Source organism: Micromys minutus (assembly GCF_963924665.1).
Source record: "Micromys minutus genome assembly, chromosome: 9".
Classification (NCBI taxonomy): Eukaryota; Metazoa; Chordata; class Mammalia; order Rodentia; family Muridae; genus Micromys; species Micromys minutus.
In genome coordinates this window covers 48,570,649-48,596,069 of record NC_137978.1, presented here as the reverse complement: position 1 = coordinate 48,596,069, position 25,421 = coordinate 48,570,649, and the positions used below count along the sequence as shown (strand labels likewise).

The 25,421-nt window shown below is 52.5% G+C and overlaps 1 protein-coding gene across 1 annotated transcript; it reads left to right on the top strand.

The window, feature by feature from the left end:
- The first annotated feature begins 10,323 nt into the window (after positions 1–10,323).
- On the top strand, positions 10,324–23,685 carry SELENON (selenoprotein N). Its single transcript, XM_080921607.1, has 12 exons — positions 10,324–10,536; positions 10,931–11,048; positions 14,089–14,222; positions 16,136–16,345; positions 16,510–16,634; positions 17,101–17,238; positions 18,623–18,704; positions 18,853–19,041; positions 19,293–19,398; positions 20,737–20,849; positions 20,937–21,038; positions 21,779–23,685. Exons 1-12 carry the CDS (start codon positions 10,354–10,356, stop codon positions 21,950–21,952), a joined length of 1,674 nt encoding a protein of 557 aa, XP_080777733.1. The 5' UTR covers positions 10,324–10,353; the 3' UTR covers positions 21,953–23,685.
- The last annotated feature ends 1,736 nt before the right edge of the window (positions 23,686–25,421 follow it).

The following is a 25,421-nucleotide window of genomic DNA, read 5'->3' as shown; positions in this document are numbered from 1 at the left end:
TGTGCATACTGTTTTCTTATAACCTGCTTTTGCACTTAACTATATATTGTGAACATCTTTCCATGTCAAAAAATATACACGTATGTCAGCACTCTTCCTGGTTGTATAGTTTTCCACCGCGCTCTGTCTCATGTGTATCTAATGCTGGGTATGCAGGTTTGTGTCTCTGAGGATTCTTAGTTTCAACTTTAACAGCAACAAAGGCGTGTATTGAATTACTAGTGAGCGGCTCCTGGAATCTTGGGAACAAAGGAACAGCTAGACTTCAAAAGGAACAAGAGAGCTGGAGAGATGTCTCAGTGGTTAAGGAGTTAATACTGCTCTCAAAGAGAGACTCCATTTTGATCCCTGATACCCAGGACAGGAGGCTCACAACCACCTGTGACTCCAGCTCTGGTAGATCTGGCACCTTCTGGCTTCTGCAGGCACATACACACATCTGGCAGACTCTCATGAACACACACATACACACAAATTATTTAAAAAAAAAAAAAAAGACAAGAAAGAGAATTTGGTGACCAGGGGTCCTACAAGAACCAGGGCTGGCTTTACAGATCCCCAATAGGATGGCTGAGTCCAGAGTACCCAATGCAGCTCTATTTTAGTGTCACTGGGCTTAGCCTGGGTACCAGCAGACCCATAGTCAAGGATGGAGAAGCATCTTGATTGACACATCCACCAAGGCCTGAGCATCTTGATTGACACATCCACCAAGGCCTGAGCATCCAATGCTTATGGAGCACAAATGCAGTTTACCTACATACGGGGCCTCGAGTTAAGTGGTTCCATTTGCCAGGCCTTTTCCAGAATGGTAAAGAGTTATGACAACGACCTGGCCTCTCCTCCTTCCACCATGCCCAGCTCTTCTCTGGGTGATGTCAGCTAAATGTCTCTCCCTCCAAAGTCCCCAGGCTCCCCGCTGGGTCCGTGTCACATCCTTGTCCTTTGTCTTTCTGCTGGGAGCAACTTGTAAAAATGGCTATTTTAACATCCGTTCTCCAGGAAGGCCCTTGCAGGTGGGGAAATGGAATGCTCTCAGCACAGAACACCACACCAGGGATAAAAATAAGAAAGGCCCGAGGCACTGAGAACAGACCAGCACTGGGGGTGACTCAGATCCTGGAGGCAGGAGGCCTGTGGCAGGCCTTAGGCTACCCTTCCCTACAGCAGCCTGCATCTGCTACCCAGCTTCACCTCACAGACAGTTCAATGCTTACCTCTCTCTAGAGGTTTCCTCCTGGGCTTCCCAGGCCCTGGGCCCCGAAGCATTATGGGAAACAGAGAGCATAGTCTGACCAGGTACCTCCAACAAGCCACGTGCGTGTGTTCAGATGTGCTGGGGTACAGAGTCAAAGCTGGTGGCTGGGGAAGTGCTTGGGCACAAGTATAAGGGCCTGAGTTCGAATCCCACATATCAGCTTACCCCGTAGGGACACACTGGATGGCACTTGCCTGCAATCCCAGAGCCAGGGAGGGGAACCAGTGGATCTCTAGAGCTTACTGGCTAACCTACCTAATCAAGTTAGTGAGGTTCAGGGAGAGACCCTGCCTCAAACACACGATGGAGCGGAGGCTGGAGCGCTGGCTGGGGGTTAAGAGCATGCACTGCTCAAACCTAGGACCCAGGTTTGGTTATCAGCACCTGTGCTGGCGCTTCCCACCAGCCTGTAACTCCAGCTCCATATAACCCAGTGGCCTCTTCTGGTCTCCGTGGGTACCTGCACTCACACATGGACGTGCCCACACACAGACACACGTAAAAATCAAAGTATTCTTTTTCTGAATGGTGGAGAGTAGTAAAGGCATCCACACACATATTTCCATGTGGGTGAGTGCACATGCTCTCACACACACACACACACACACACACACACATACACACACACACTCACATTCAAACACACACACACTCACATTCAAACACACACACACACACACGGACTCACATTCAAACACACACACACTCACATTCAAACACACACACACATGGACTCACATTCAAACACACACACACACAAACATGCACTCACATTCAAACACACACACACACACACACACTCACATTCAAACACACACACACATGGACTCACATTCAAACACACACACACACAAACATGCACTCACATTCAAACACACACACACACACACTCACATTCAAACACACATACACTCTCACACACACATACACACACTCACACACACACACACTCACATTCAAACACGTACACACACACTCACATTCAAACACACACACACATACACTCACATTCAAACACACACACACTCTCACACACACATACACACACACATACACTCACATTCAAACACACACACACCCTCACACACACATACTCACACACACTCACACCCTGAGACTAAGATGGGGTTTTCACGCTGGGAGGGATGATCAATAACAGATTATGCTCCTAGCTTAAGCCAGGTCCTGGGTTCTGTCCCCAACATCTTCCCTCATGCCTTTGCCTGGGGAGGTGACAGCGAGTCTGAGATGGATGAGGTCACAGCTGTCCCTGTAAGGTCTGTCCTGGCACCTATCTGTGAGTCTGTGTGACTCAGGTGGCTGCTGGGGGCAGAGCTCGGTGGTTGACCAGCTGGGACATGCTTGGTTCCCTAAGTTTGAATAACATTGGGCTGGAGAGGTGGCTCAGTGGTTAGAGCACTGGCTGCTCTTCCTGAAGTCCTGAGTTCAAATCCCAGCAACCACATGGTGGCTCACACCATTTGTAATGGGATCGGATGCCCTCTTCTGGTGTGTCTGAACACAACTACAGTGTACTCATAAATAAACAAGCCTTTTTTTTTTTAATTAAATTTTAAAAAGTTGACACCTGCTCAGCCTGGCTCCTAAGTTAGGGAGACAGCTCAGTGGATAAAGTACCTGCCTCCCAAACTTCAGTACCAGAGTTCAGATCCCCAGAACCCATCTAAAAGCCTGTCTCAGCTGACCTCTGACCTCTGCGTTAACACACACACACACACACACAGACACACACACACACACACACAGGCTATTGTGGGTCCTGATCCCCTGGCAGACATAAATGCACCAGGGCTCTGGGAGGCCAGGTCCTGGTCCGGGGTCACCCCTTAATTGGCTTTCCTTTACACCCCTGAATCTTCAGCTGCCCTAGGGGACGGTGCAGGGAGAGTGATTGCTGTGACATCTGTAGGTGCCTGAGCTGTAGGCAGGATCTACAGCAAAACAGATGTGCCCCCATGATGTCACCTCTGAACAGACAGCAGGGGAGACGGGAGCAGGCAGCTGGCGACCGAAGGGCTGGCTGGAGGGAAGTCCTGAGGTTCTGTGGCCCGGGCTTGGCCCCGTGCCTCGGAGCCAAAGCACAGTGCCAGGCGCAACAACCGTACAACGTTAATGTTTTTCATCTCAATTTAAACAGCCACATGTGGTTGCAAGCTGCCATTTAGTCAGTACAGAATTAGAACTTTGAAAGTAAGCGTCCTCCTCAGACCCTGCCAGACCCTCAGGCTCAGCTCTGCTGAAGAAAAAAAAAGAAAAGAAAAGAAAGAAAGAAAAAGAAAATGGAAAAGAAAAAAGATCGTAGCACAAAATGTTCTGTTTGGGATCGCAAGTGTCCCCTGGTACACAAGTGGTTATTTTTATACCGATTTCTCCTTTGCTTGTTTGCCCAGCACACCCCTGGGTTTTGTCCCATTTTGGCTTTTCTTGCTCACAGATTGTCCTCAAATGGCTGAGGTAGGTCAGGGTCAAGCTGAGAGAGGAAGGAGTCACCTCACCAGAGGGCCAGAAGCCAGGTGGACCTATGGTCAGCCGTGCCCAGCCCTGGGCTGTGTGGCCTTGGGCAACCCCCTAACCTCTCTGTGCAACTTCTCAGTTGGTGGAAACATAGGCATTATGTGAGTCCCCAGTGGAAAACCATTCACAGTGGTGACGTTTGTCATTGTTTCTATGCCAACGGATTTCTGTAAACTATCGAACCCCCACTTAAACGTGAGACAAAGCGCAGCCGTCGGAAGTTCTCCTTTTTAAACGCAATGCTTTGAAACTTAGAGAAAACAGCATGAAACAGACCCAGGAGATGGAACAAACTCTCCAAGCAATAAATCCAAACGCTTTTCTGTGTTTCTCATTGAGCAAGCGTTTGCCATTAGCCCTGAGTTGGTTGAAATTGGAAAGCGGGAGGGGAGGTGTGATGATTTCTGGCTGCCCAGGGGCTCCAGCTGAAGCCAGGCGGAGGCAGCCAGGCGGAGGCAGCCAGGCAGGGGCTGTCATGGAGAAGAAGTGTCAGCCTGGGACACCCCCTGGGGGGGCCTAATTGGTTCTGGTTCTAGCTTCTTCCTGCTGCTTTGGGAGGGAAGAGACTTGGGAAAAGCTAATATCTCACCTGCAGAGCCACTATGTGGATACTGGGAATTGAACCCAGAGCCCCTGTAAGAGAAGTCAGTGCGCTAACCATTGAGCAACCTCTCCAACCCCTTCTCCAGCACTCTACAGAATCTCTCTCAGGCCAAATATCTGTTCCCAGAGGCTGCTGGTGTTTGCCCACCCACCTCCTAGCACCCCCACCCCTGCCATTTCCCCCCAAATACTGGATCTACCACTCCGAGTCTGGGCGCCTCACACTGCACTCATTGGCCGAGGACAGTTAAGTTTTGTTAGTTTCTGTAACAGGGTCTCGTGTATCCCAAGCTGGCCTTGAAATCCCGACCTCTGACTCAACAGGACCAGGATATTCCCCATATGCTGTTGAGCAGAATCTGAGACTGTAAGCCTTGAACCAGCAGTCCATCTGACTTTAAATCATGGGAGGCGCCAGGTGTCAAACTGACGTTAGCCGCTTATTCAGGACTCTCTTGGCTCTCTCCAGTTTCCTGTCTCTTCTGGTCCTAGATGGCAGCGGAAGCGAGGAAGGGTGGTTCTATGCAGAGAAAAACTCTTAGATCAGGTATTCAATGCTCAACACTCCAAAACTCACCCCAGAGACACCCAGCTGGTCCTCAACTCTGCTCACTAATGCTCACAACCAGCCAGGGGTGTGGCTGGGTCACTGGTTTTGTTCAAAGGGCCCATAAAGCTGGTGAGCAGTGAAATCAGCCAAGTCAGGCCCTCTGTCCCCACCAGGCTACAAACAGTGTGCACTTGGACATCTTTGGGCATCTGTACCTTTCTTTGGGGAGTTACGCAGAAACCTCAGAAAACAAACCTTTCCAAACCCTCCTTGATATCACAGGAGCTGTGCTGAGATTATCCAGACCCTACTTTCTAGCTAACCCCAGTCCCATCCAGTCTGTGCTGGTGAATCCAGCCGAAGCCACCTGCCACCCCCAGCCACATCGGCATCTGCAGCCACACAAGTCAAGGGCCTTCTCACCGCAGCATCCTCCAGTGACCTCACTGGGTCTTGGGGCTTTTGGATGCCATCACAGACAGCTTTGGAATTAGTAGCCCAGGACCCACTTCCCTGTGGGCCACAGTCACACAGAAAGGTGACCTCCCCAACCCCAACACACACACTAACAGTATGAACCAGCCTGTCAGACTGAACCACGCCAGATTTCTGTCCCAGGATGTCCGTCAGCCAGTGAACCAGAGACCACACTCAACCCTTTATCCATCCCATCCCATCAGGACTTCTCCTCTTAACGAACCCCTAACATCTGTGGCCTCAGCATCTGGCTACTTTGCCTAAGGCTTCAGTAGGCTGTCCGTGCATTCAGTAGGTTGTTTCTGCTCCTTTGGTTAGGAGAAGGGTTGTTGTGCTGTATCTTTTTTTTAAGTGTGTGTGTGTGTGTGTGTGTGTGTGTGTGTGGTGGGGGTACTGTTCTCAGGACAGTCTAAAGAGTCACAGGCCAGCCTGGTCTATAGAGTGAGATCCCAATGCAAGGGGAAAGAAGAAGTTCATCTGGCCCCATGGTGCACTTTGTAATCCCAGCACTAGGGAGGGAGGACATGTCTTGGGGGTAGGGCAGGGGAGAGTACGTCATGCCTAAAATAGAACGTATGGCCAATAGCCTGCCAGAGCCTCAGTGTCCCTGCCTGTCACCAGCTCTGTCTACTGCTGCTCTTTCAGTCACTCTGCCTTATTTCATGGATCTATTTATTCTTTATATGCATAGGTGCTTTACCTGCATCTGTGCATCTGTGTACTGTGTGCATAAGTGCCCACAGAAGCCAGAAGGAGTCATCAGATCTCCTGGAACTGAAAGTTACAGATGGTAGTGAGCCACTATGTGGATACTGGGAATTGAACCCAGAGCCCCTGTAAGAGAAGTCAGTGCTCTAACCATTGAGCAACCTCTCCAACCCCTTCTCCAGCACTCTACAGAATCTCTCTCAGGGCCTTCACATTCACTTTTCCCTCTGGGTGAATGTCCTTCCCCGTTCTTCCCACAGCTGACCGATTCCTCCAGCTCATGTTGCTGTGTAAATGCCATTTCTCAGCTGAGGTGGTCACAGTGTCTCGGTACCCGTGCCTTACCTCACTTGCTCTGTCAGGACAACTGCTATCTGTCTACTCTGACACAGGAATACCTTCTCCTCCCTACTGTGCTCTGGGATACAAGGCAGCTCCTGGCACACAGTAGGTCCTTATTTAGTTCAGAGACCCAGGTATGCTTAGGTTATTCTTGCCTTGGTCCCCGAAGAACCAGTTTACCCCAAGGTGCTCTTTTCCTATCTGCTGGTCTCCTCAGGCTGTCAAGAAGACAGAGGTGGAATCTGAGTAAAACCTTGCCTGGTGGAGGGGAGGGTGGCTCAGAATCAGATGGCGCTCCTGGACCTGCTGTGGGAGAAAGAAGGAGGGAGCTGCAGCACCCCCTGCAGGAGCTACTGTCTCTCCAGGGCGAGCACAGCCAACAGTTGGGAAACAGGAAGCTGCTGGAGGATAGTGTGTGTGTGTGTGTGTGTGTGTGTGTGTGTGTGTGTGTGTGTGTGTGTCTGTGTGACCCAGAAAAAAAAAGAGACATGCACAGAGAGAGAAAGAGAGAGAGAGAAAGTGAGAAAAAGAAAAAGAAAAGAGAGAGAGGAGGAGGGAGAGGAAGAGAGACAGAGAGACAGACAGACAGAGAGAGAGAGAGAGAGAGAGAGAGAGAGACAGAGAGAGAACATGGAGGAATGACATAAGGGCAGGCCAGGACTGAGACAGACACACCCCCATCCCTCCCCCTTGCTTAAAGTACCAGAGCCAAGTTAGACCCCACTCCGCGCTCATGTTCCTCCTGCCTCTCTCATTCCCCACCTCCACCCCTGCCTAGGCAGCAGACACTAGCATGGGATCTATGCCTTTAACACCCCGGTGTGATAAATAAAAGCAGCCTGGCTAAGCCACCCCCTGCTTGTTTTCTGGGGACCTGGCTCATCAATCTTCTCTCCTAACCTGCTCTGCCCTCTGCTAGCTGTGCTTCCGCATAGAACAGAATTTGGTTTTCTAATGGCATCTGTTTTATGTAGGGTGTCCCCAAACATTAGCTATAATGAGCTGGAAGTGGTACAGTTAGGAGTTTGGGACATCAACACCAGATGTCAGGTCCTCCTCGTCCTCTGAGGATGTGTAGTCAAAGCACAGGACACGGCTAAGCCAGGCCCACAGTCCCGGAATGTTCCTGCCTATCTATCTTAGTTAGGGCTTTACTGCTGTGAAGAGACATCGTGACCAAGGCAACTCTTACAGAGGACAATAACTGGGGCTGGCTTACCGGGTCAAAGGTTCAGTCCATTATCATCAAGGCAGAAGCATGGCAGCATCCAGGAAGACAGAAGGCTGGAGGAGCTGAGAGTTCTACCTCTTGTTCCTAAGGCAGCTAGGAGAAGACTGGATCCTCCGTGGTTAGGAGGAGGGTCTTATTGCCCACTCCCACAGTGACACACTTCCTCCAACAAGGCCATACCTCCTAATAGTGCCACTCCCTGGGCCAAGCATATTCAAACCACCACACTATCTAAAGGATACTGTGGAGGCCCACTTCTGGAAGGCCCTGAATGAGAAAGGCAAGGCCCTGGGCTGGAGAGATGGCTCTGCCATTAAAGGCTAGGCTCGCAACCAAAAATATAAGAGAAAGATGAGGCCCTGTCTTCACAGCACGGTGGCAACAGGTGGCCAAAGAACCACAGAATAGTAGCAAAGTCAAGCCATGGTCTCCATCTTCCTCTCAAGATAAGGCCTCACTGAACCTGGGAAGCCACTAATTGTCTAGACTTGCTGGCTTGTGAGCTCTGGGGACACCCCCATCTCCACCCTGACCCCCAACCTGCTTGTGTGCTGGAATTGCAGATGATCCTACACTGATTTTTTTTTTTTTTCATGACTGCTAGGGATCTGAACTCAGGTCCTCATAGTTTTGCAACCACTGCTTGGTCATCTCTTCAGCCTCCAACAGAGTTCAATAAAAACAAACAGACAGACTTGGCTGGGGCATTGGTGACGCATGTCTTTAGTCCCGGTACTTGGGAGGCAGAGCAGGAAGATCTCTGTGAGTTTGAGGCTACCCTGCTCTACAGAGTGAGTTCCAGGACAGCCAGGGCTACACAGAGAGACCCTGTTTCAAAAAACCAAAAGCAAATAAAAACCCAACAAACCAAGCTCAGCTAGGTGGCCTGGGAACAAGATGAGACAGCATTAATAGCCAGCCAACCTCTATCTTGCACACAATGGCCTGGAATCCACTAGTGCATGCACACTGGGGGTTGCTAGTATACAGGAGTTGATGGTGGTCTCCAAAGGTTACACACCTTTCCTGTAGACTGAAGTCTAGAACTTCACAGCCGCTAGCCTCTGGAAAAGAGCAGTCACCTTGGGGCCTTGGAGCTGATATAATTAAGAGAAGCCAGAAGTAGGGTCCCTGGGGATGGACCGAGAGGAAAACATTTCCTCCAATCGCATCCTTTTCTTTCCTATTTCCTTCCCCAAGCATGCCCAGTGTTCTCCAGAAATAAATAATTCCTGGTACAGGCAGATCTACCTGGTAGCTACTGGCACTGGACCACCTGCTGGGGTTGCAGTCCCAACAGCTCTGACTCCATCTCGGTGAACCCCAGAAGGGTCCTTGGGACTCTCCATACACAAGGGGGGAACCTTGGCCCTTGGCTGGGAAGGTCTCAGTGCTCACTGCCTGTGTGATCAGGAGCCATCTGAAGAAGGGCCCTTCGGCTGGACCATGAAGGGAAGGTGCCAGCTTCATTGGTTTCTGCAGAGAACAGGCCCAGCCATCCCTGGAGACCACTGACCATCAGCTTCACTTTTATGTGTGGCTAAAACCTGTTCAGCCATGTTCTGTTCTGGTATTATAAAGCAGATTTGTGGGGATCTAGCTCTATGAGTGTGTGTGTGAATGTGTGTATGTATGTATATGTGTGTGACTGTATATGTGTCGGTGTGTATATGTGTGTGTATGTTTACGTATCTGTATATGTGTATGTATGTGTGTATGTTTTTGTATATATGTATGTGTATGTATGTATGTGTGTATATGTGTGTGTGTTGAAACTATGTGTGTAGATGTGTGTGTATATGTGTGTGTTGACTCTGTGTGTAGATGTGTGTGTGTGTGACTGTGTATGTGCATGTGTGCGCACATGTGTGTGTGTCTGTGTTTGTCTGTGTGTGTCTGTGTGTGTCTGTGTTTGTCTCTGTGTGTGTGTGTGTGTGTGTGTGTGTGTGTGTGTGTGTGTGTGTGTTGTGTCGATGTCGGGTCTCTTCCTCTATCACTATCCAGCTTCTTTTTTGAGACATGCCGGAGCTCACCTGTTTGGCTAGACTAGCTGGGTCTTCCTGTCTCAGCCTTCCAATCAACAAACAGATGTGTGCGGGCACACCTGACTTTTTCACACGGGTGCCGGGGATCCGCTTCTGCACTAACCCACTCTGTCCTCGCCCCGTTCTCCAGTAGTCCTTTTAAGCCCTAACCCCATTTTAGATCATAATTTCAGCAGCACACATTTTGCAAAACTAACTGAACTTTGGACAGAAAGGAGAGAGGAAGGCAAAGAGCCTGTGTGTGCAGGGATGAGGGGGATCATACTTGAAGGCTCAGCAAACAAAGGACAGGAAGATCATCCCAAGTTCAGGGCCAGCTTGGACAACACAGCGAGTTCCAGGCTAGCCTGAGCTACAGAGTAAAGGAATGTCTAAAAGAATGTATTATTATCATTAGTTTAATTATTTTGAAAGAGGTGAGGTAGAGGGCCTGTGGACCTGCTGAGCAGCCGCTGTGCCCTCGGGGCCTCCCTCTTCCCCAGGGCAGCGATGGGCCGGCAGTCCGCCCTGCTGACGCCCTCCCTCCCGGCTCCGCCCCGCGCCGCCCGCCCCGCGCCGCGCGATCCCGGTCCCCGCAGCCGCCAGGAGCCCGGGAGCCGCCGCCATGGCCCGGGACGGCCCCGCTGCGCGCCGCCCGCACAGCCCGGACCCTGGCGCGCAGCCCGCGCCCCCCCGCCGCCGCACCCGCGCCCTGGCGCTGCTCGGAGCCCTGCTGGCCGCCGTCGTCGCCGTTGCCGCTGCCCGGGCCTGCGCGCTCCTCGCCGACGCCCAGGCGGCCGCGCGGCAGGTCGGAGGGGGACTGGAGGGGGACGGTGGCTGCAGAAAGAGGCGCAGAGCAAAGCCCTACCCCGCGCCCGGGAAGCGGGGAACTGGGGAGGTCGGAGGTCGGAGGGGACAATGGCCAGGATAGGGTAAAAAGTAGGACCGGGCCTTTGGGAGGGGAGGGGGGGGAAACTCGGGGTAGACAATGGATGAAGGCGAGGAGTGAAGCTGGGACCAGCAGCGACTGGAAAGGGGACAAGGAACTCTGGGGCCGTTGGGAGGTGACATTTGAGCAAATGGGCTGGCAAGTGTAGAGGGGACTCTGAAAGACAAGGCAGGAAGCAGCTGCCTGCTCAGAGGCTGGGTTGGAGAGTTTGGGGCCCTGGCGGTGCTCAGCTCAGCCCCTTCCTCCCCAACAGGAATCTGCATTGAAGGTTCTGGGGACAGATGGCCTCTTTCTCTTTTCCTCGCTGGACACTGACCAAGATATGTACATCAGTCCGGAGGAATTCAAACCCATTGCGGAGAAACTGACAGGTACCAGAGGAGCCGGGCACTCAGGGGAAGCCTAAAAGAAATTGGGCCCCTATCCCGGACCCTCACCACTTTCTGGTTGGTGGGTACAGGGGTTGCCTTGGCACCCGAGCCCATTTCAGTCATGTTTGTGAATGGTGACAGCAGCATCCCTCTGGTCACCTCCCCGGTCACGTCCTCAACTTGAAGCACTTGAAAGAGGTTCAGCCTTTACACCTGTCACGGGCCTGGGGCTGTGGACGCTGTCTCACTAGCTGTATTTCAAGTGATGGAGACTCGGGCAGATCTACCCGCTTGCCAGGCCAGAAGACGGAGAGCCAGGGTAGACCTGATTGCAGAGTCCTGCCCTGCTCACAGGGTTAAGGATTCAGAGGCCGAGTGCACCGGCCGGTGTAGAGAGTCACAAACGGGCCACAGCGATTGCCCCGGCTCTGAGGGCTAGGTTGTTTGAATTCCCAGCAGCTGCCAGCCAGGGCTGCCCAGGTGCAACTGCGGATTTCCTTCCGATAGAGGGAGGACAATCTGAGTCTCAAATGAATGCTTTATAAAGTGCTTGTCCCTCCTGTGCAGGCTGTGTCTCTGCACCCGTGAGCGCGGTGTGCGTGTGACAGTCAGAGGACAGCCTCCAGGGCCATCGAGTGAGCCATCTTCCCAGTTGCTGTGCGGCCCCTCTCCCCAGCGTGTGTAGACCGAACACTGAACTTTGCTTATGCTACTCGAAGTGTTTTCCCACTGAACCACACGCTCAAGCCTCTGAGACAGGGTCTCACTAAGCCGAATAGTCCAGGCAGATGTCTAACTTGCAGGCCTCTTGCTTCGATGTCCCCAGTTGGATCTACTATTTCTCAAACTTATGGTCTTAGGCACCCAGTTGGGCACCAGCTGCCAACGGGAAACCTGTCAGTGGGCGAGAGGCGGGTAAGGAGAAAGCAAATACTCTTGCGGGTGGGTGCACTGTAGTACCATCGTGGGCTTGCCAGGTTTCAGGGAGGGGTGTGGAGGATGGCCACTTGCTGGCCCAGGGTTCTGTGGACACTGCTAGAGAAGGGTGGTCAGGTGAAAGTGTAAATCTTAAAGGATTGTTTTATGTGCACCATGTGCGTGAAGTACCCGAAGAGGCCAGAAGAGGGCATCAGATCCCCGGGAGCCACAGGACAGAGCTGAAAACTGAACCTAGGAGAGCAGCCATGGTCTCTAACCACTGGGCAACTGCTCCAGCCCCATCTTCTACTTTTGAAATAGAGTCACACTAAGTTGCCCAAACTGGCCTTAAACTCACCCTAGAGTCCCGAATAGTCTTGAATTGTGGGTTCTCCTGCCTTAAGCTTTCAAGTAACTGGGATTATAGGTCTGCGTTACCACTTAAGGTCTATCTGTGCAGCCCGGCTGTCCTGGGACTCACCCTAAAGGCTGGGTTGACCTCGAACTCAGAGATGCACCAGCCTTTGTCTTCTGAGCAGCAAATGTGCCACCACCGCCCAGCAGCCCAGTTACTCTTGACGGTTACCACCGAAGTCATTCACTGTCAGGAAGGCAAACTGATGTGAACCCTGTGTAATCCTCCCTTCCGATGTCTGATGTTTCCATATTGCTGTTTTAGATTTTTACTGGCCAGAGGGGATGGTACACACTTCAGGAGGCAGAGAAGGAATTGTACCACCAATTTAAGGCCAGCCCTTAAATACCAAGTTCCAGGCCAGCCTAAGAGCTTGTCTCAAATAAACAAGGTTTTACTACATTGACTAACAGATAATGAAATACCAGCAAAGCCGGGCAGTGGTGGCACATGCCTTTAATCCTGGCACTCAGAAGGCAGAGGCAGGTGGATCTCTGAATTATTCAAGGCCAGTCTGGTCTATAGGTGACATCCAAAATAGCCAGGACTACACAGGGAAACCCTGTCTATTGTAACAAAAGAGACATATAAAGTGTATATTATTGTGTGAAGCTTGTACACACCTGGAAGTCAGAGGACAACGTTTGGAAGTCAGAATCTCACGTCTACCCCATTGAGGCAGAGTCCCTCCTAGTTCTGTCCTGTGGCACATGTTTCTGGAATAGAACCCAGGCTTATGTGGCAGGTGCTTTGAGTCCCAGAGCAGAGCGGTCTGGCTGGCTGGGCCATCTCACCAACCCAAAAGTGATCTTCTCAACCGGGCTGCTGGCGACTGCTAATAAAAAGGGCGGTTTTCTGAATCTAACCCCTGAAGGTTTCCACTCCATAGGCAGAGGTGAGCTCTGAGTCGCTGCAGGGTGGCCAGGCAGCCTGGGTACTTGTGATGACTCTGGTTGATAGGCACCTATGATGTGCCCCATTCCGCTTGGCTAGTCACCCATGCCACCAAGTGCCAGAAACTGTCTCTGTACCTTCGTCCGTCCTTGGGAGTCTATCTGTAGGGCAGGGCTAGCATGCTTCATTCTGTCATAGACCCCCATTCCATCCTTGCTTTGGAAGTCGGCTCCCCACTCCCACCTCACCCCACCTCACCCCACCCACCCCTGCTTTGCCCTGCACCGTGGCTCCATCCTCATGGAGAATATGAGGAACTTTGCATCTGCCTACGGGAGAGCTGAGGAATCAGCCAGCCCTAAACTCCTCATGCAGGGAGGCCAAGCCAGCCAAAAGATCGGGGAGAAGCAGGTCAAGTCTCCGCCCACCTGTGCTCACCCAATGACATCAGGCTGTGACATTTTGATTTTCTTTTTGCTAAGATCATCCCCTTGACTGCATCGCTCATGGTAGTCAAATACCCAGCAGGGGATCAATCGTAATGGTCATGGGTCAGAGTAACACAGTCCTGGCCCTGAGTCCTGACTTCCCCCACCCCTTGCCTAGTATGTAACAGTGGGGAAGTGACATCATCCACTCCCGGAGTTGCCAATGACATCATCTACTCCCGGAATGTGGAAAAAGTAGAATCCTGTGCATGGTGACTTAGTTATCAACTCTGTCCCAAGCCTAGCTCCCATGTCATAGGCATCCCGAGAGAAGTGAGGCTTCGAAGCCAAGGGCAGGGCCTCTCCAGCCACCTCTGTCCCATAGGGTCAGTTCCTGAGGCCAGCTACGAGGAGGAGGAGCTGCCCCATGATCCCAGCGAGGAGACTCTTACCATAGAAGCCCGATTCCAGCCTCTACTTACGGAGACCATGACCAAGAGCAAAGACGGCTTCCTAGGGGTGAGTTGGGGCTGGGTAAAACGGCATAGGAGGGTCACTGGTGACAAGACCTCCTGAGGACAGGCCTGTGACCTCCTCCTCAGGCCTGTCAGCATCCCTCATGTGCCCACTATATTCGAAAAACAGAGCTTGCTTTCCAGTTCGGTCTGGCAGGAGGACATAAGGAGCTGCAGAAGCCTCTTTTCCCACAGGAGTTGGGAGAGCTTCCTGGAAGGGGTGACGGCTGACACGCTGTCCCCGGGATGGGGGCAAGCTGGAGAAGGAGTCTGGGTGATGGGTATTTTCTGCTCATCTATTTCCTGGACCCGTAGCCACCTCCTGGCATGTGGCAGGTTCTCTGTTAAATGTCCATGACCTGTTGCATGTTCAGCCTATGTCGGGGATTGTGAGGACGAGTCCCCGAGAGAGAGGAGGGGGAGACAGGCAGGTGAGTGTGTTGCCAGCTTCTTCCCAGCTCAAGGCCCTGAGGACATAGCCCATTGCAGGGTCATGTCCGGTCCCCCACTGGCTGTCACCTCTCCTACCAGGTCCTCCGTGTTTTCTTCCTATTTACTGGGTTTGCTTCCCACCCTCTTGCCCGCTGTTTCCTTTGCCACAAGCAGCCATCGATCTGTGCCCAGCTTGGCAAAGCCCCTCTTCTGCTTAAGCAAGAGCCTGCAGCAGAAAGTGGCAGGCAGGCCAGAGGGCAGGTGTGGCTGGCCCAAGGCCTCTGAGTGGCATGCTGGCTGCTGACGGGCCTGTGAGAGTGGGCTAGATTGCTGAGGGGTCTCTTGCCTGACTTCTAGCCTTTGTTTTGCAGAAGCAAAATGCATCAGTGGGTTGATTGTGAAATTAGATTTGTGTTCTCCAGGCTGGGGGTGGAGGGGGTGGGGTTGAGGGGTGCAAGCACACCAGTTCCTGGAACGAGTAGTGGCCGGGAGATGGCGGCAGGGAGCAGACTGGAAGATACAGGGGGAGCAAGGGCAGGTGTGGCTCCTGTGGAAATGTGGAGCAGAGCTGGTGACACAAACTCCTGGCTGGGGACTGGTGCTTGCTGCGCCGTTTGCCCAAGTAGGAGCCGTAAGAAGAGAGCTGGTAACACCGCTTGGGACATAAAGCATTGGGGTGTCCAGCGCATGTCAGGGGGACTCCTGTAAGTGGGAACACAGCTTTGACTGTGGGGAGACCTAAAATGGAGGAGGGATGAAAGGTGATGTCCCTGCCCGAAGGTGATGCTCCCCAAGAACGGTAGGAATGGTAGTGGAATAGAAACCTGTTTACTCAGGGAGGTGAGGCAGTTTTGGGGAACCCAGAAGCCCTCCTCCAGCAATGCCCTTCAGGGTTGGCCAGCCTGTGCACAGGACCGGCAGGCAGGCAGCTCAGACTGACCGTCCTTTGAGAACCTGTCTGTTAGAGTCCTCTGGCTGGCTGGACCGTCCCTCCTGCCCAGCCTCTCTCCAAGACTGGCTCTTTTGGCACAGCGGAGGAGAGGGAGGGAGGAGCCTGCTGTCCAGCAGGGATTGGCTGTTTCCCAGTGGTCCCCATACCTAAGGGGATGACGCTCCCCTGTTCTGGTAATGATTCTTCAAGGGGCACCGCACCTGCAGACAGTGTGTGCAGACAGGTGCCTATGATCTGTAAGGACACGGAGGAACCTCAGATGGAAGAGCTGGCCCTGCCACTGGGCTCCAAGGCCTTTGTAGATAGCCCTGAGTATGCTATGCTGCCCTGGCCTGAGCTGGGCCTGGAAAGCCACTGAAGCCAGGGCAGGTTGTGTGTGAGGTGGGCCTCTCTCTAGCAGGACAATGCTAAGCCCGTGGCCATCTCCGAGGCCTGACCTTCACCACGCTCCCTCTCCTGTCCCAGCCTATGGTCTATCTGGCCTTGAGGGACATAGACAGGGCATATCCTAGAGCCTTGGTTTCCCATCCCAGGTCTCCCGCCTCGCTCTGTCAGGCCTCCGCAACTGGACAACAGCAGCCTCGCCAAGCGCAGTGTTCACCGCCCGCCACTTCAGGCCCTTTCTGCCCCCTCCAGGTCAGGAGCTGGGCCAGCCCTGGTGGATTATCCCTGGGGAGCTGAGCGTCTTCACGGGCTATTTGTCCAACAACCGCTTCTACCCACCACCGCCCAAGGGCAAGGAGGTAAGGGCGGCACAGGGAGATGCAGGTTCCACCTGGACCCAAGTACCAGGCACCCCTCCCCCGCAGTCTCCCTCTCTGAGACCTTCGGTTCAGAGCCGACCCTCGGCTTACCAATCCAGGTCCAGGGCCCAGCAAACCAGCTACAATCTTACTGCTGTCCCTAGGTCATCATCCACCGCCTACTTAGCATGTTCCACCCACGCCCCTTCGTGAAGACCCGCTTTGCCCCTCAGGGCACCGTGGCCTGCCTGACTGCCATCAGCGATTCCTACTATACCGTGATGTTCCGGTGGGTGTCACATGCTTGGAAGTGTAGGAAAAATGCCAAGCCAGAGACCCCCACCCCCAACTTTACCACCTCCCTCCATGTTGGGCTTTGGCTCTCTGAGCCTCGGGTTTCCTCCTCCGTGAGTCGGGAGAGCAATAACTTCCTTCAGAGGGCATATGGTTTGGTGAGAGGTGTCTGGAACTTGCTTAGCCCTGACCTGAAACTAGCTGGTGGTCGGGGTGGTATCACCCTCACTCGGGGCCAGGATGTGGGATGTATACACACACACACAATATGGAGAAGGATGGCCGGAGAGGGTTAGGGCAAGGCTTCCAAAGGTGGCGGCACAGAGCCTTCTAGAGGAGTGACACTTGAAGCATCTCCTGCTTTCTCCTCATCCCTGACTGCACAGGAGTTGGACCAAGACTCCTGGGCTCTGGGAGAGATTGGGGAGGGATCCAGGCTTAGCAAACTCCATCCCCAACAGGATCCACGCCGAGTTCCAGCTCAGCGAGCCTCCTGACTTCCCCTTCTGGTTCTCGCCTGGCCAGTTCACCGGCCATATCATCTTATCCAAAGATGCTACACACATCCGTGACTTCAGGCTCTTCGTGCCCAATCACAGGTAGGAGCTAGCCCTAGCATAGCCTCGGCACCTTTCTACTGTGTTCTGCTGGTGCTGCTATTCAGTTCCCTGAGCTCGGAAATCAAGGGACACGTAGACCCTCAGTCTCTGCCCTTTCCCTCCATCCCCAGTGCCACCACTTGGGAGGGACTTGTTGCTGACCAAGAAGAGGCGGCAGGAGACAGCTGAGTGACCCTGCCGTCTTCTCACAGATAATTCCCCAACACAATTTGCAGAGCCAAGGCCCCAGGGCCAAGCAAGCCACTTGGGTCTTTGCTATTGTCCCACAGCTGCCAGCAGGCCCTCCCTAGACTCCGGTGCTCTTTTCCTCCTAAAATAGCTTAGACAGACATGAAACCTAGCCTACCTGTGCCACCGGGGAAGGTCAGCAGCAGGGCAGGGCCCGTGGGAGTCCAGGGAGGCTTCCCAGAGGAGGTGACATCTAGTCAAAGGCCTTGGGGAGGGAGGGAAGTAGCACATATAAGGGCTTGAGGGAAGGCAGTCATCACAGGGCACTGGGGGGACTTCTGGGACAATATTATACTAATTATTTGCCTGTTCTGAATTAGCCCCATCAGCAGATCAGGGGGCCAAGGGGTGGCGTGGGGGTTGGCTTCAAGAGACTTTCCTGTTAGCAAGTAGACTTTAAGCAGGCCCATGGGTGGTGAGAAGATTGTGCCAAGAGGCCCTAATTCAAAACTTGCTCTTGGTAGCAGTGGGCTGTGTGGCTGTGAGCAAGGCCCTGGCCCTCTCTGGGCCTCAGTTTCTTCACCGTCCTGGTAGAAGATTGACCGTGTTACCCATGGATCAGGGGTAACAATGGCTGGGAAAGCCTGAACCTAGTAAGGGTGGTTTCTTTCCCTCTGTAGAGAGGCAGGGCGAAGATATGGTCGTATACTTACTAAACCCAGTGCCGGGGCAGAAGCAGGCCTTGGTGTACCTGATCAAGGACCTAGTAACACAGAGGGTGGATAACAAGCCAGGTTTTACTGCTTCTAGGACTGTGTCTAAGAATCTGGCCCCAGGACACCTCTGAGAGTATTGAGTATCTGAGGGTATTACAGACATTGCTTAGTGGTCCTGGGGCTCCCCCATGTGGCAGACCTTCAGATTGCACTGACCAAGACAGACTTCTGCCTTCGAGGGCCTCAGCACCAACCTGGTTCTTAACTGCTGCTCTTGCATCCTGCAGCTAGGCACTGGCCCCCTCTCTGCCACAAAGGGTCGTGAGCAGTATGTGCGTCGTGCTATGAGAGCCCTGTGCACTATCCAGGCCTGGCCCAGGCAATGCTGTTAAAATCCCAGTGACACCTATGGTGTCTGTGTTTAACTAGATAGTGTCTGGGCTTTGATGGTGACATTGTCTTCCCCTGGCTATCCTCAGGTCCCTGAATGTGGACATGGAGTGGCTGTACGGGGCCAGCGAGACCAGCAACATGGAGGTGGACATTGGCTACGTACCCCAGGTGAACATCCAGGTGCCCCTACCCAGATATGTTCAGCTGCAAAGACTCGCCCTGAGCCCCATCTCCCCACTTCTGCAGAGGAGAGCATCCCTGAAGGTTTCTCAGGGCCCCTCTCTGAGACACCCCTCACCACTGACTTCCGGCCCAGATGGAGCTGGAGGCTGCGGGTCCCTCAGTGCCCTCTGTGGTCCTGGACGAGGACGGCAACATGATTGACAGCCGCCTGCCCTCAGGAGAACCCCTCCAGTTTGTGTTTGAGGAGATCAAGTGGCATCAGGAGCTGAGCTGGGAAGAAGCTGCCCGGCGCCTAGAGGTGGCCATGTATCCCTTCAAGAAGGTGAGGCTGAGCGTGAAGGCCAGACTAAGACTCCATGAAGCCAAGGCTCAGAGCTCTGGTCTAATGTTGGGGCATGGGACTCCCCTCTGCTACTCCAAACTCAGAGAAGGATCACATGGCTCAGCTATGCCCCTTTACACACACACACACACACACACACACACAAACATACTGATAAATGCACACTTCACCAACACAGCCACAAACAGGACCCCAGCCACTGAGTGGTTTCTATGTTGGTTTGACCACAGGTTAAGTACCTGCCATTCACGGAGGCCTTTGACAGAGCCAAGGCTGAGAACAAACTTGTCCATTCCATCTTGCTGTGGGGTGCCTTGGACGACCAGTCCTGCTGAGGTGAGGGAACCCTTGGTCAGCTCTAAGAGGAAGTGGGAACTTTCATGCCCTATGGATGGGTCATAAGAGGCTCTGGGACAAACAGCATTTGAAGCCATGAGGACCTGGGCCACAGAGGTCCCAGGGACGCTTGCAGCACTTGGGTGAGACTAGAAGACGGTGCCAAAATGTAGGAATAAAGCCAGACAGACATATTCGTATATGCTTGGCCATTTTAATCCAGTGACCTTAACCAAGCAGCCTCCTTGACCTGAGCCTCAGTTTTCTCAACAGTGAAATGGGCAGAGCATACTGACTCCCAGTCATGGCACTGGGTGTCAACATATACTCTGTGAACCAGAATCTGCACGTGAGAGAGGAAACAATGCCAGAAGCTAGGCTTGGGTTTCTTATCCAAGAAGACCTTCTGGAAAGTTCTTGCCCTCATCTTGTCACCCGGACACCATTATGGGTACCTGCTGTAGCTACGCATTATCCTGGTGTGGTGTAGACGCAGGTGCAGGGCAGGTAGCCCAAGGGCAGTGGATGGTGTTCAAGGCAAAGTGGGGTACCAGAAGTGAATCTGGGGGTGCCAGGAGGCTCCTTGGAGAAAGTGACATATAAACTGAGACTGAGTGATGGCGTAGGGGTTGTCACATGACAGGAGGAGGAAGGTTGGAGGGGAAAGTGCCTGTGTAAAGACAGAGAGCTAAGTGACATCAAGAACCTGTCACTGGGACTGGAGAGATGGCTCAGTGGTTAAGAGCGCTGGCTGCTCTGCCAAAGAGCCTGGGTTCAGTTCCCAGCACCCACGTGGAACTTCACAACTGTCTATGATGCCCAGTTCCAGGGGATCTGATGTCCTCGTACAGCCATACATGCAGGCAAAACACCAATGCACATAAAAAAATAACTTAAGTCTTTTTTTAAAATGAGAAAAGAGAAAAAATGAAAGAGGGAGAATCAGTCAGTGTGAGCAGGCTCTGGGCCACCTCCAGCTGCGGCTAAGCATGCCAGTATGTCCATGCTGACTGACCCCACCACCTCCTTCGTTCACTGTCTACTCCTTCAGAGGCTGTTCTTGGCTGTTCCTTTTTTGAGACAGGCTCTCAGCCTGTAGCCCAGGCTAGCCTACAACTCATGGTGTAGCTCAGGCTGGCCCTGAATTTGTGGTAATCCTCCTGCCTCAGCCTCCTGAGTGCTAGGATATAGGTGTATGCCACCACTCCTGGCTTCTGTCTCTTTCAACCTGTTACTTCACCTGGTTATGGAGACCTTCTAAAGCGCCACAGAGTTTATCTAGACTGAAGTCATTGCTGTACAGTCAGGGCTACTCACCTTTGGCCTTGCCTTGAACAGGTTCTGGGCGGACTCTCCGGGAGACTGTCCTGGAAAGCCCGCCCATACTAACTCTCCTCAATGAGAGCTTCATCAGCACCTGGTCCCTGGTAAAGGAGCTAGAAGACCTGCAGGTGAGCGAGAGATCAGGGGGAGCAGCCTGTGGGAGTCCCCAGGATGCCATGGGGTGCAGATAGCAGGAAGTGTCATTGTCCCCACAGGTCCAGCAGGAGAATGCACTCCACAGGCAGCTGGCAGGCCTGCACTTGGAGAAGTATAGTTTCCCTGTGGAGATGATCATCTGCCTGCCCAATGGCACTGTGGTAGGTCCCCAGGGACGGGGAACGCAGGCCGGGACACAGGGCTGGTTTCCATCACTGGCATGGAGATCCTGAGCAGACTTCAGAGATGCTTTGAGAGGGCAAGGCTCTTAGGACAGCAACAGAGCCAAACATCCCCCAGGGAACCTTGTCAGTTCAGGGGACAAAGTATGGCCCTAAGGAAGGCTCCCTGGGCCACTCTAGCCAAGGAAGAAGGGTAGAGAGGAACACAGGGCCTGAGCCAAGCTTCCCCTCCTCGATGCTTAGAGGACCTGGCATCGGGTCACAGCAGCTTTGGAAAACATGTCCATTTTCAGACTGGTAGAGTAAGGCTCCCACCTTGAACAGCTGCCCCATCTTTGGTCTCAGTTTTGCCTGAGTGAGAGGACAGGGCTATAGGAGGGGAGTGTGCTGGCCGGTATTTAGTGGGTAGTAGCCAGAACCAGGAGCAGCAGCTGGGGCTGGATGGGAGAGGAAAGGACAATGACACTTCTGCTGGTCCAAGCTCAGGTGAAAAGTCTGCGGAAGTATGGGGAGCCAGGGAGGAAGGGCCTGGGTACCTGGTTCCTACCCTGGGAGCTGGTGCAAAAGGGAAAGGCCCGGCCTGGGAATCTCTAGCAGTACATCCTCGGTGTGATAGCCTGTCTGTTCTCACCCCACAGCGAAGCTGGTGGAGGCTGGGGTGGCCTGGGTAGATGGGGCCTGTGGCCTCCCCAGTTCCCTTCACCCAGTTCTTCCTCTAGGTCCACCACATCAATGCCAACTACTTCCTGGACATCACCTCCATGAAGCCCGAAGACCTGGAGAATAATAACGTCTTCAGCTTTTCGTCGACCTTCGAGGACCCGTCCACAGCTACCTATATGCAGTTCCTGAGGGAAGGACTCCGGCGCGGCCTGCCCCTCCTCCAGCCCTAGTGTGCCTAGTGTCTCAGACAACCTGAACCTGGTGAAAGACCTGGTAGGCAGAATCCACTTGGAGCCACAGGGCCCCGAGAGTCCATTTCAGACTGGAAATGGTCCCCACCTCATCCCCATGCCACCTAGAGAGGTCCAAGGTCAACTGAGGCTGCTACCTTCACATAGCCTGAAAAATGGTGTCTACATGAGGAGGCCTGCCTGCCTGGTCATATGACTAGGCTTAAGCCTGCTACCACTAGCAGCTTATCTGGCTCCAAGAGCTTCTTCAAGTTCCCCCAAAAAGGTCTGGGAGACCTCCCTGGTCATTCCACACAGTGATGTAGTTCAGGACCTCGGTGTGAATAAGGAATGGGCTGGAAAGGTAGATAGTCCCTTCTTTCTAGGCTTCCCTTTCAAGCCAAGGGAATCAAAGAGCTTGGCCCAGAGGAACAGGCTGCCAGCCCTATGACTTGGAGCCTTTTATGTTGGCCATCCCCTAGGTAGCTTTTTGTGCACAGCACCCCAGCTGGGGTCACGTTGGCTGGAGACAGCTGTCTGGAGCCTGTGCACAGAGCCCTTCTACAGAAGTGGAGATCCTATTGTCACATTGTTACCCTTCAGACCTCTGACCAGATGACCCAAGCCCAGGCCTGTTGGGAGAAGTTCACTGTGGTTGCAGTAGGTTCCTGCCACCTGACCCCTAGTGCACAGAAGTGTATTCCGTCCAAAGAACTCAGCCTTTCTTACAGCCAGCACTGTCTAGGCCCCCAGGGTACTGCAGGTCAGCCCACTTACCATGGGAGGGCCACCGGTTCTCACTGGCTACTTTCGGGGACTTGGTGAGCATCTTGAACTGCTGACCACGGCCAGTCTTTTTTATGCATACAGAAAAGTGTTTTTTATAAGAACGTTCTCACAGTTTCTAGATATTAAAAAAAAAAAAAAACAATGCAGAGGAGAAAGAAGGGGGCGGTGCTTTCCCCGGCAGCAGCCACATGATGGCTGGGTCTGAAATCCCAAGTGGGTCCAGCTTGATGACCTCGCAGTTGCACACGTAGGGAAAATAAATTAGCCCGTCTTCCTTCTCCTCCAACTTTTTACAAGCAGTCAAGACTGTATTTCCCAGCTCTCTCCTGAGCTCCACACTCCCAAGAACTCCATCACATGAAAGCCTTCTTGACATCAGCCGGTCCCCGTGTACCGTTTCTTTTCCCAGCCTCAGCAGGGGCTCAGGCTTCATCCGTGCAGAGGGGACTGTCCCTGAGTCCTACTCCCCTGCCTGCCCCTGGGGTCATCACACAGAGCCCCTCCCCCACTCTCTGACTCCCAAGAGCCTTGTCTCTGGGGTGCCCTCTGAAGATCACATACATTTTCTCATAACAAACTATAAACTGGAAAACTGCCCCCTTTTTCAGAGGAAGATATTGGAGTCTTAGAGAAGCAAAGTGATTTCCCAGAATCACTCAGAAGACCAGAGCTGTGATTCAAACCCACATGACTCCATGACTTTAAAGACTGTCTCAGTTTTGGAGGTGCCCTGGTTCATTTCCCCCTGCAGTGGGAAGGGAATCTTGTCAAATCATCATGTCTTCTGATCTGACTAAACTGAGCAGGTGGCAGTAGCTCTGCCCAGCCCTCTGAGCAGTCCTAATGAAAGTATTGATTTCTGGGGCTGAGTCTTCATCAGATGCCTCTGCACATCCCCAGCTGCCATCTTGTCACCCCTCTGCCTTTTTTCCCCCAACCCCAGCATGCCCTGTAATAAATTTGGAGAACCTAAGGTCGCTCGGTGCTTTTCCTTTGAGCAGGATGTTCAGTTTTGTTCTTCCACAGTCTGACCAGCTGCCTCTATTAGGAGATGGACAAGGATGGGCATGTTTGAGCTGGAATGTTTTTGGAGTCTTGTCTGTCAACAGAGCAATTGAGAGACCTGCTGAAGGTAAGTTCGTAATTGAATGAGAAACTATTCTGGAGAATCCGGAAGTTTGTGTTGAGAATGGTCCTGATGTTGAGCTTGTTAGAAGCCGAGTGTGTATGACAGGCATTAGGTTATTATGGGAGGCAATGTACCTGAAGTAGTGGTAGGATGGCTTACTGGGTAAAGGTGTTTGCTATCCAGACAACCTGAGTTCAGTCTCTGAATTCCCCATGGTGGAGAGAAGTGATTCCTCGTTGTCTTTTGACCTCATAGACACCATAGCGCACACACGGTGGGAAGGATTTAAGGATGGATAAGACCTGTAAAAGAAGGCTGAGTCAGAAGTCAAGGAAACATGCTGCGCCGGAGCATGTCAAAGCCTAGCTTTCCACAGAAGGCTCTGCAAACCACACTGCAGAGCCAACCCAGTCTTTTGTACCCCTATGATTTTCACCGACACCAAGATGTAAAGTCAGTTTCCAGGTTAAGGCTTGATTATAACCACTTCTTTATCTTATGGGGACCAGTGCAAAATGAAGTAGGAGAAAAACATCAGAAACACTGAAATGGTCCGGTGCCACTCAGTGGTAGCTTTGTCACTGATAGGCTGTGTGTCTGACAGTGATACCCTACCCAACAATCAAAAAGGAGCTGAGAAATCTCAGCTATCTAGAACTTGGCTCGTGCCCTGTCTGTTTAGATGTAAATGTCTATGATTGTGATACATATTCCCTGGGATTTTAGCACAGTTGCAGCTGTGCAGGTTTGTGGCCTGGAGCAATAGACTTTACCAATTCACCTAGGTATGCAGTATATTACGTAGGCGTGTGTAAGTACTCACTCTATAATGTTTGTATAACTCAGATACCTAAGGACACGTTTCTCACAGAGTACCCGTTCTTCAGCAACGTAGAACTGTAATTTCGAGAGGACGACAATAGAGAAATAAAGCGTGTATGGGTGTAGAAAGGCAGGTCTGGGCATAATGCCCATTGTGACTGCATAGGGCTGTCCACCCACAAATCCAACAGATTTGTCCCTGGCAGGTGGGGATTACAGGCTTTGGGACTAAGGGAATACAACTGGTGAGTCAGGCAAAGCCATGTGCAAAGAAAGCAGCGTGTCCTCATTAACTGGATGCCATGGAGACCAGCGGAAAGAGCGCGCTTGAGAGCTTTGGAGTCTCCGCGTGTCATCAATCTACCCATCTAACCAACAGACAGATTTATAGTACACAACATGTGTACGTTTATGTGCGTTGTGTGAGCCAGCGAGCTTTTAAATAAAAGAAAGCTACTCCGAAGCACTGGAGGGCATGCCTCAAAAGGCGAAAGCAGCCATTTTTGCTGGGAGCTGTGTCTGGGAAGCTTGAAATGGGACGAGATTCCGGACTAGACAGGAAAGGCGGAAATGCCGAGAGGGTTCAGAGACCTGCAGCAGGAGTAGGGACAGCACCAACTATTTTCGGTACTGGGCAGCAACACTGGCAGACTACCGCTTTCCTGAAGTTTGTTGACTCTAAACATGAGGAGAAACTGCCATAGCAGCAACTAAACAAGGAAGGAAAAC